The sequence below is a fragment of the Notolepis coatsorum genome, assembly GCF_963971535.1.
Source record: "Notolepis coatsorum genome assembly, chromosome: 3".
Lineage (NCBI taxonomy): Eukaryota > Metazoa > Chordata > Actinopteri > Aulopiformes > Paralepididae > Notolepis > Notolepis coatsorum.
Window position 1 is genome coordinate 65,816,741 of NC_140167.1, and position 10,795 is coordinate 65,827,535.

Sequence of the window (10,795 nt, forward strand, 5' to 3'; positions counted from 1 at the left end):
ACCCAGGGGTCCTTGAGGGAGTTCCAGGGGGTCCCCAGCAAAATGGGAAGTAGATAAAGATGTTTTAGATAGGATTAGATAAAATATATTGTCATTATACATAGAGTTGTTCCGATACCGATACCAGTATCGGAAATGCCGCCGATACTGCCTAAAATGCTGGTATCGGTATCGGCAAGTACACGTGAATTGTAGCCTCCGATCCCATGATGTAATTTATCTCCTGCCGAGTCCTGCGGAGAGTGAGGATTATAAAATGAACATGTTTTAAAGTTAAATGCTGTGTCATTTTAACAGCAGATACACTTTCTTAAATGCCATTGTCCCCGACAGTGCTGGTGTGACGGGGAGCTCGGACGGGATGTGTTTTGCTGGTGTTATGATAGCATTAGCTGGAAAGATAGCTAGTTGGAACAACATCCACTTTAACGTTACATCAAATCAGATTATCGCCTGTCCTTTCTCCAGGACCTAACACCGTCCGTGACCGGCTATCAACAATAATGCACCCACGGTGAATTGTATAAGTAGCTACTGACTAGCGTTAGCTGACTATTACTAACGTTATCAAATGTCAATGCGGGAAGACGAGCTAGGTCAGTTAGCTTAGCTTGATAACGTTACTGTGTCTAAAGTTGGTGCTATTCACATAATCCAGCAATAATGGCTGCAGACCTGCAAGCAAAGTACAGCAAGTGCCAAAGGATAAGAGTCTGAGGCGGAGTTTCAAAAGAGAATGTTGAATATTTATTTTGCATCAAAAATCACAACATGAACGTTCTATCTCCCACTAGCTTACAGACTGAATAGGGTATATCTGCAGAGCCACTGAGTAGCGAGTGCAACACCGTTTAATGTCCGTGTGGATCATTGGAGTAGGGTATATCTGCAGTGCTGCAGCCCATACTCATTGATTAATAATACTAATACAAATCTATACAATCACCTGTTGTTGAATAAATACCATTACTTTCTAGTTATGACTAAAAAAACAGTATAACAGTATCTGTAAAAAAAAAAAAAAAAAAAAAAAAAGTATAATTTATATAATAATTTTTTTATTTTTATTTGTTTATGTATGCACTGGTATCGGATAAATATCGGTATCGGCCGATACCCAAAGCTTAGGTATCGGAATCGGATCGGAAAGGGAAAAATGGTATCGGAACATCTCTAATTATACAGCACAAATACAGTACAACAAAAAGACGGATGACATCCAACCAGACTGTAAATGTAATAGTAAAGTGCAATAGTAATATACAATGTACAGGTGATTAAACTTGGTATAAAATATTTTAATAGCTAATCAGATGTATCTACAGAGTTGTAGTAATAATATGTACAGTGATACAGGTATAAAGACACTATATGGTAAGTCAAGTCAAAGTCAAGTAATTTATTTATATAGCACATTTAAAAGCACAAGAGCCAACCAAAGTGCTGTACAATCAAAGCTTAAAATCAATGTCCTAATATAAAATACACAAATACAAAAAGGCACAGCAGGACAAGACAGTACATTCAGAGAATAGGACAGTAGGACAACACACGGATAGGGGAGCACAAAGTACAAAGTCATACTGGCCAGCAGGTATGTACAGATATAGTATCTACAGATATGGGATGCATATTTAATTGACTACAAGTTGTCACAAGGAGAGAATGTATAATAATTTCATGTCTGATCACATATCTCATCCCCAATATCTCTCTACCTACAGTATACAGGATTTGGGATTTAATCATATTCAACAACAAATATCCTCTCAGATCCCTGGAACAAGATGTTATCAAATCCATGTTCTATTACGTATCAATTTGGGTCCATGACATGAACCACTGCTCTATAATACACAAACAATTCTGCACACACACACTACCTTGACAATAAACACACATATATATACATACGATACACAATTTTGCACTCACACACTACCTTGACATTACACTCACGCAATATACATACACTCTACGATACACAATTCTACACACACACATGCATACACAATTCTGCACATACACATTTACTACGATACAAAAATGTTCACTCACACACTACCTTGACATTACACACACGCATAATACACTCTACGATACACAATCCTACACACACACACACTACCTTGACAACACACACACATATACTTTACAATACACAAACAATTGTGCACACACACACACTAGTAGTTTCCTTGGGACTTCTGTATCTCTCAGTAAAGCAGACACACACACAATGGAGTCTGAGCCTGTTTATAATGGAATCCTCGTTCACCAAGGGTCTCTCTTCTGACCTCCAGTCCCTGGCAGTGCAGACGGCCCAGCTCGGGCCCAGGGTGTTTGTGTATGCAAGGCAGCGAGGACAGCGGGCCTGGGGGGATACCAGGACTGATATGAGGGAGGGAGGAGGATCCATTTGTCTTGCTGCATGCTGCTTACCCTTTATTATTATTTATTATTTTAGTCACAAAGAAACCAACGCCAACACCTTTGTCTGTGTTGCCACAGTATACATGTAGAACATTGTATTGGCTTCCAGTGGATTCCTTTAACACCCTGATGATCACTAAATACCTAACTCCGACCCTAACTCGTTGGCAGGGGTGACAGCATATACTGTAGATCAAACTTGGAAAATCAGCCTTTCATTATAGTGCCCCTACTACATGGAACTCTCTTCAGCACTCGCTGAAGATAAAACTACCTATAACGCAGGGGAAGTTTAGAGGCTGTAACTGTTTTTAATGTACTTATATTAGTGCATTCTATAAGTGATATGGTGTTCTTCCTTTTAATGCACTTCATCTATGTATACTATGTAAACAATTTATTTTATTGTATCACTATGTACATATTGTAAAAAGGTATGCATTGAAATGTCTGTAAGTCTTGACAACATTGAAAATGAGGGTGACCTCAATTGTCCTTTTCGAGAATAAATACATTTTGGTAAGGTTTGAAATATAGCCAAACAATATCATCAGACATACCTGGGATTACTTAAAGGGACACGTTGTCCTTTAATATCATCAGACATACCTGGGATTACTTAAAGGGACATGTTGTCCTTTAATATCATCAGACATACCTGGGATTACTTAAAGGGACACGTTGTCCTTTAATATCATCAGACATACCTGGGATTACTTAAAGGGACATGTTGTCCTTTAATATCATCAGACATACCTGGGATTACTTAAAGGGACATGTTGTCCTTTAAAATGGTAGGTTTCTGTCCTTCAGTTGCCCTTAAATGGAGTGATAGCATTGTCAGCATTCCCCATTGTGACCAACCATGGCACTCAACTAGCTAGCAGCTTGGAGCTATGGTTTAAATGTTGCGTCCATTTGGGAGGCTGAAGGACAAATGCAGATAATGTCCCCCCGCACGTGCCTGGTGAAGTTCAATGGGAGCATGCCTATGTTCCCCGGTAGCGATAGATAGTCAGACCACCAGCCCTGATTCCAAACTCTAACCTTAACCAACTACGAAAGAGGGCCTAAGCTTAACCAGTTCGAAACAAGGAGGACATTAATAATTAATAAAATAATAAAAATTTATAAAATGTTCAATCAATCAATCGGGGAACATAGGACCCGGGGAACATAGAACCCGGGGAACATAGGGATGACCCCAGTTCAATAACCAACTAACATTCTAAATGTCAGTGTATCACAGGTATGTCTATTGATTTTGTTTGGCTACGTCACTCCCTGTGAGGGGTCCGGACACAGCTACCACAGTTTGCATTCTAAACTATCCCTTTAACTCAAGAAGCAGGTGTTCCAACCAGAGCCAAACCGGATTGGCCATTAATTCCTGAATTTAGTCCACAAGTTGTCGGCTATATTAAAGATCTCCTCCATTCAAAGACCATTCATGTTTTTTATGGTTAACCCCTCTTAACCATAACTATCGGATTGTTATTTGTGGAGAACTCGTCACCAGAGCGCTTTTTTCCACATTCGTCCCGGACATCGGAGTTGCATTTGTGACATCACTAATAGGTCCAACCTCTCATGGTCCAATATGTGGTAACTTGACACCTTTAGCTTCAGCTAAACATGCATGAGTAGGTATTGACACTTCTCCAAAGAATATAAACTGCCAACTTGGAATTCCTGGGAAACACCAATGGTTGCTAGTTACAATTAGCATATTCATAGAACCCTGCATTCTTAATGAGGGTAAAGGTGTACAGAGGCTGCTTTATTGCAAAAGTTGGTGGTAAAACTATATTTATACAAATTTGTATTCAATATAGAACACCTTTTAAGGGTTTAAATAGATCTGGGGGGGATCTTTAAAGTTTCCCTGAGTTTCTCTGAAGGGTAGCCTACTGATGACCGAGAAACAAGCCCAGAGACAAGATACAACATGTATCCATCATTTCCCTCACTGACAAACATAATTATGCTTGATAAATAAACTGAAATACATGTACATGAAAAATAACTACACATATACATAATGATTAAGAGAATCCTCACATGTATGAGTATCTGAAATATGTAACCTTGTCCCCACATAAATAACTAATCTATATGAATGGGTCTGATTTTGTATTCATAGGATATTGGTGGAGACGAACAAATATCTATGTGGAGCAATGCATACACACACACTATGTATGCTTTAACCAATGACCAGTTTGTTATTATTCCATAATTAAATGGATTACAGTAACATTTGATGACTTTGTTATTTTGGGACTAGCATATATATATTATGAAGCTAAATAAAAGATTTATTCCAGTTAATAGACTGAATTTGAATACCATTATCATTGTTTCAAATTGTGTAGATTATGCTTGTATATCATATCCATAAGTGATGTTTCCTTTCAAACATATATTCATGAGTTATAAGCCATGACAAATAATAACCCGTTTCTCAAAAGTATGCATACGATCACCGTTAAGTCTTTTAAGTGACCCATACCTTTTAACATAATTTTGTAATCATGTCACAGGATTTGTCAATACATTAGGTGTTTGCAGTATAAACAAAATGGTAATATTTTGCCTTACGTTAAGGTCTTTTATTCCTCCATTTTGTGTCCTTCACAGCTTTTTTCCCACAGGGGTCTAACTAAATCTAAATCCCCACAGAGCAAAAGCAGCAGCAGTTAAAAGAGTGAAAATCGACCCCAAGGCAGAATTCCTAAAGTATGTCTACGAGTTGAAGACTCAAAAGTTGAAGATTTTTGTAGAAAGCAGATGGCACTTATTTCTAGAGACTTATTTGACTACTGGTGGTGTGTGTGTGTTGTGAATCTTGACCAGACAGGATTATGCAGGATCATAATCAGATCAGCTTTCTGTGTGGAGGTTGTATGTTCTACCTGTGTCCTCCCACACCATGAAATACATGCATGTCAGGTACAGTACACAGTCCTGCCATATACTGTATTTATTTACACTTGGCAAATAAAGGTTCTTTAATATTTTATTTGGGAGATTTACCACCGGACGGCAATACCGCATGTAGGCTACATTCAGTTTCACTGTGGACTTTCCTCTTTAAAATATGACACTAATTTCATTCCTCCAGTCTCCTCTTCCTCATAAGTGCCAGACGAACAAAAGGACAAGGTTGCGAAGAGTGTGTCGACTCCACAATATTATGTTACACGGCCAGCGGCGGTGACAATATTAAGCCTTATTAATCATTGATCTACCTGTGTTGCTTCTGGTGTTCAGTTCTCTGCCGCGGGGATATTGTATACAGCTCTTAAAGTGATGATGCGCGAGGAACTCATGGTGGAGACGAGGACGGGCCGATGTTACCGGCTACAGCACAGGGATGGGTGGTGATATTATGTGGATGAACAAAGGTATCGTGATGAAATGTTATTGGTCGTAGTTGTTGTCAGAATTGCCCATCTACATTGTCATAAAAATTCGGACTTTATTATTGTCCGAATTTAAATGAATGAAAATGGTAGGAGGCACAATAATGTACCTACCGTATGAACTAATGAGATAAGTAGCTACAGTAGGAACTAATGAAGTAAGTTCTTACAGTAAGAACTAATGAGGTAAAAAAAGAATATTCTACATAAATGTTATCTATAGTACCTTTAATCATTTGTAACTTCAGTCTTACAGATAAAACCCATCATTCCTACCAATGTTCTCCTTATAGTTGTTTGGTAGCCGTGCTGCCTGGTTGGTTTTGATCCTGCTACTGTCCATATTTTGGTGCTAGTACAAGTCGTGTTGTTAAAACCACCATTATTATTATTTTATTATGTTAAAATCACATTTTTTTTACATTGGGTCAACTTTCCTTGGTTAACTTAGAATTGAGTTTCTTGCTGTGTTTCACTGCAGAATGAATACAGGTACAAACACGGGCTCAAACCATGCTGTATACAAGCCCATTCCTTTATACAGTATATAACAGTAAAAAGACACACCTCATTGGATATACACAATTCAAACCAACAACTTCTTAAATGTGTTGCCTTTGTGAAGAAAAAAATTGTTATTTCCTAGTTCCTCATAATCCCAAGTGAGACCTTGCATTAAAATTGTGGAAAGTGAATGAAAGTTGCGAAATCCATATGGTGTCACGAGGTCATCAATTCATTATTCTAGAGAGAACTGTCCGACGGACCTCTGAGAAAACACACGTCAGACCTGACATGCACTCTTAAAAAATACTTTGGTTAGGAACAACGCACTTTATGTTATTTACACAAAATATGTTAAAGATGCACAACCTTCAAATGACCAAGATCGTTGGTCATTTGTAATGAGAATCACGTTGACACAACTACTCACAATTAATAGAATAAGCTAAGAATTGAGTGGCTGAATCACAGTCCCTCATTGCCGGCGCAATTGAATGAGGACTTTCCATTTAAGTGCTCATTCCACCGAATTGACCTACCTCAAGCCTGGCCCCTCTTTTCTCCATCCTCCAATCGCAACGGTCGCTTCCCTCGGACAAACTGTGAGATAGGTCAATTGTACGTGGTTGAGTCTACACGAAACCATTAGTCGCCTCCAATATGTGCAAATATGTTGAGAAGCAACACTAGACGTGCCGTCCATAACTACAACATTGTACGTGTTGAAAACGACAGCTTCTTTTTTTGTTTACATCTTTCACGTGTACCATTTTTTTTTGTAAAAAAAAGATTTCCCTCACAATTCCATCTTGGCATTCTAGCAGTCGACAGCGTTCAGTGGCCAATAGTACATCACCATTAGAATGCAAAAGTTCTCAAAAGTTCTATCCCACACGTGAGACCGTGCACCTGGAAAGGGTTGGCTTCGGTCTTGGTCTCGGTCTCGTCTCTGGGGGGTGGGTTCACGTTTGAGACCCTCTTGTCTTGGAGGAAGAGCTCATAACAAAAAGTCCTCTTTCTTCTCCTTCAGAGAGCTGTGAACGTTTCATGTGTTCCCCTTTCTTGTCCGATGCTGCCCCCAACCTGAGAGAGAGAGACATAGAGAGTGACAGAGAGAGAGAGAGAGACATAGAGTGACAGAGAGAGACATAGAGAGTGACAGAGAGAGACATAGAGAGTGACAGAGAGAGAGAGAGACAGAGTGACAGAGAGAGAGAGAGAGAGAGAGAGAGAGAGAGAGAGAGAGAGAGATATATAGAGAGTGAGAGAGGAGAGAGAAGAGAAAGAGATAGATCCATTCGTCTGGCAGTGTGGATGCCCTTTAGTTTGTCCGGAGTTGGTAATCTGCCAAGAGAGGAGATGTAACAGTGAGGCATTAAAACACTAGCGTCATCCCCCTCTCACCCGCCTCTCACCGCCCTCTCACCCGCCTCTCACCTCCCTCTCACCCCCCGGGCGACACATTAACAACAATACTGGTGTATTAATGCCTTAGGGCACCTCACCAAAGAAAAACTTGCTGATTCATTTTGCACATACCTTGTCTTATAGGGACTGCTACCATATAATTTCATGGATCTGCAATTAACACACGGCAAAGATTGTCCCAGACGACACCATTAGTGGTCAAACTAATTTACTCTCAATTAACTGTCAAACTAAATGAATGTGTGCAAAACTGTTTAGGGTTTTTGGATGTGTGAGAGAGATAATGTGCAAAATAAATCAGCATTGTTTTTTGGTGAAGTGCCCCTTTAATTTAAACCACATTGCCACAAGCTTTAGCAGTATTTATTACAACCAACCAGATTGCAGTCTTACATTATAATAATAAACAAACCAGGAATCCCCTAAAGGAAATGGTTTAATCATTGCTACTAATAGAAGCTTGATTGATGACTTAAATCACACAGATAATGGCCCTGTTATTACCTATATTGCAGTTGTGAATCACTGTCATTACTACCAATATTAGCAAAATTACCACATAAGCAAAACCAAAGAGATAAACACTGTAATTCATTAGGCATTTAGACAACAAATCGACATGGTGCTTCCTTTACAAGCAGCCAGAGGTGGCTAAGGATATTAAGTTACACAAGGTTTAGAATGATCTTTGTTTGAAAAGGTTTATACCTTCCAAATTCAGGTTTATCACTTTTATGAGACCTTCTTACTCAAACTGCATCACGGCCGACATTAACAGTAGGCTACTGCCAGTTCCACCCCCAGGTGAGGGTAGTGAACGGTGGCTGTCTGGGCTCATATGAGACCATGACCAGTTTCACCATCACAAATAATCACACACCACTACTACCGGTAATATTAGCCATATTATCATCTGAAATCACACACACCACTAATATTAGCCATATTATCATCTGAAATCACACACACCACTACTAATATTAGCCATATTATCATCTGAAATCACACACACCACTACTAATATTAGCTATATTACCATTTAAAAATCACACACACCACTACTAATATTAGACATATTACCATCTGAAATTACACACACCACTACTAATATTAGCTATATTACCATCTGAAATCACACACACCAGTACTAATATTAGCTATATTACCATCTGAAATCACACACACCAATACTAATATTAGCTATATTAACCATCTGAAATCACACACATCACTACATTAGCCATATTATCAACTGAAATCACACACACCACTACTAATATTAGCTATATTACCATCTGAAATCACACACCATTACTAATATTAACCATATTACCATCTGAAATCACACACACCACTACTAATATTATAATTAGTGGAGTCTGCACACTGTTAAACTTGTGATCAATGTTTTTATCCGATAATGATAGTGTCTTTGATTTGAAAATGAATTGATCTCAGTGTGGGAACCAGTTTTACAGTGTGCAGACTCTACTTCATTTGATGTTGATTTCTGTCCTGCACTCAATGACAGAAGTGGATGTGTGCTCTACACATTTTGAAGACTACTACTGATTAGCCACATTACCATTCGACATCATGTGTTACTATAAATATTTGTTTTTATTAGATTAGATTCAAATGTATTGTCATTATACACCTATACAAGTACAGTACAATGAAAATAAGTTTTGAATCCAGCCAGAGTGCAAATGTAACAGTAAAGTGCAATAGCGATATACAGTACAGTGATACTAGGGTAGTAAGTCATGCTGGCCAGCAGTGTAACTAGTAAGAGTAGGTAAGGGATATGTACAGATAGATATATAGTATCTACAGATATGTAAAAAGGATTATAGCAGGTATGTACAGATATATACTGTATCAACAGCTACAGTATGTTACTCTCCCTACCTCTCTCTCTTTCTCCCCCTCCCTCCCTCCCCCTCTCTCTCTGCCCCCCCCCCCCTCCCCCTCCCTCCCTCTCTCTTCTCTTTTGTCTCCCTCCCGCTGGGAATTAAAACGGTAAACCTAACTGTATTTGTTTTGGACTTTTGCCAATACAATACATAAATATATTACTTATGATAGTACAGATTAGTACTTTATTTAAATGTTCTGATCAGACCGTGTTGTTAGGTTATACATTATATAACACCCTCCTCTATACTCCATCTGCTGAAACACTGGTTAACATACCTCACAGCTTTAATATGTTCATTTTTGGTTATTGTAATACAGCTTTTCATCTTTTAGTAAAAAAAAACGGGTGTGTCCCCCATTTCATGGCTCACGAGCCAATGGTAATATTGCCCATATCACCATCTGATATTGTCAGTTTCTTACCAATAATATCAGCCATAGTGCTTCACTCCCTGACAGTCTGGGGTCATATCAGGGCCCAGTGAGTGACTGATATAGTAGAGTAGTCAGTCATTATCGTATGCCTGTTGACCGTCAGGCACTCCTGAATAAGTCACCACTCTGTAAGGTATCAGGATGCACTGCGCTCCCTGGAGTGTGTGCATCTATCTCTCTCTCTCTCTCTCTCTATCTCTCTCTCTCTCTCTCTCTCTCTCTCTCTCTCTCTCTCTCTCTCTCTCTCTCTCTCTCTCTCTCTCTCTCTCTCTCTCTCTCTCTCTCTCTCTCTCTCTCTCCCTCTCTCTCTCTCTCTCTCTCTCTCTCTCTCTTCTCTCTCTCTCTCTCTCTCTCTCTCTCTCTCTCTCTCTCTCTCTCTCTATCTCTCTCTCTCTCCTCTCTCTCTCTCTCTCTCTCTCTCTCTCTCTCTCTCTCTCATCTCTCTCTCTCTCTCTCTCTCTCTCTCTCTCTCTCTCACTCTCTCTCTCTCTCTCTCACAAATTACAATGTGGTATGACACATCTTGTAATACAATTGTCAAGGTGGCATTTCATTCAATATAGTGTAGTTTGTAATACTGCTGCAGTACTTTAATTTTTTTTCATAATATTGTGGACAACAGTATAGTACAAATCCATATATTTGTACAG

At 39.1% G+C, this 10,795-nt stretch overlaps 1 protein-coding gene across 1 annotated transcript in view; it reads right to left on the reverse strand.

Moving 5' to 3' along the window:
- Nucleotides 1–6,056: 6,056 nt before the first annotated feature.
- Nucleotides 6,057–10,795, reverse strand: part of ap1m3 (adaptor related protein complex 1 subunit mu 3) — a 112,578-nt gene continuing 107,839 nt past the window's right edge. The window contains exon 12 of the mRNA XM_084310026.1: nucleotides 6,057–7,706. Coding sequence (XP_084166152.1) covers nucleotides 7,684–7,706 — 23 coding nt within the window. The 3' untranslated portion in view covers nucleotides 6,057–7,683. The remainder of the gene's footprint in view (nucleotides 7,707–10,795) is intronic.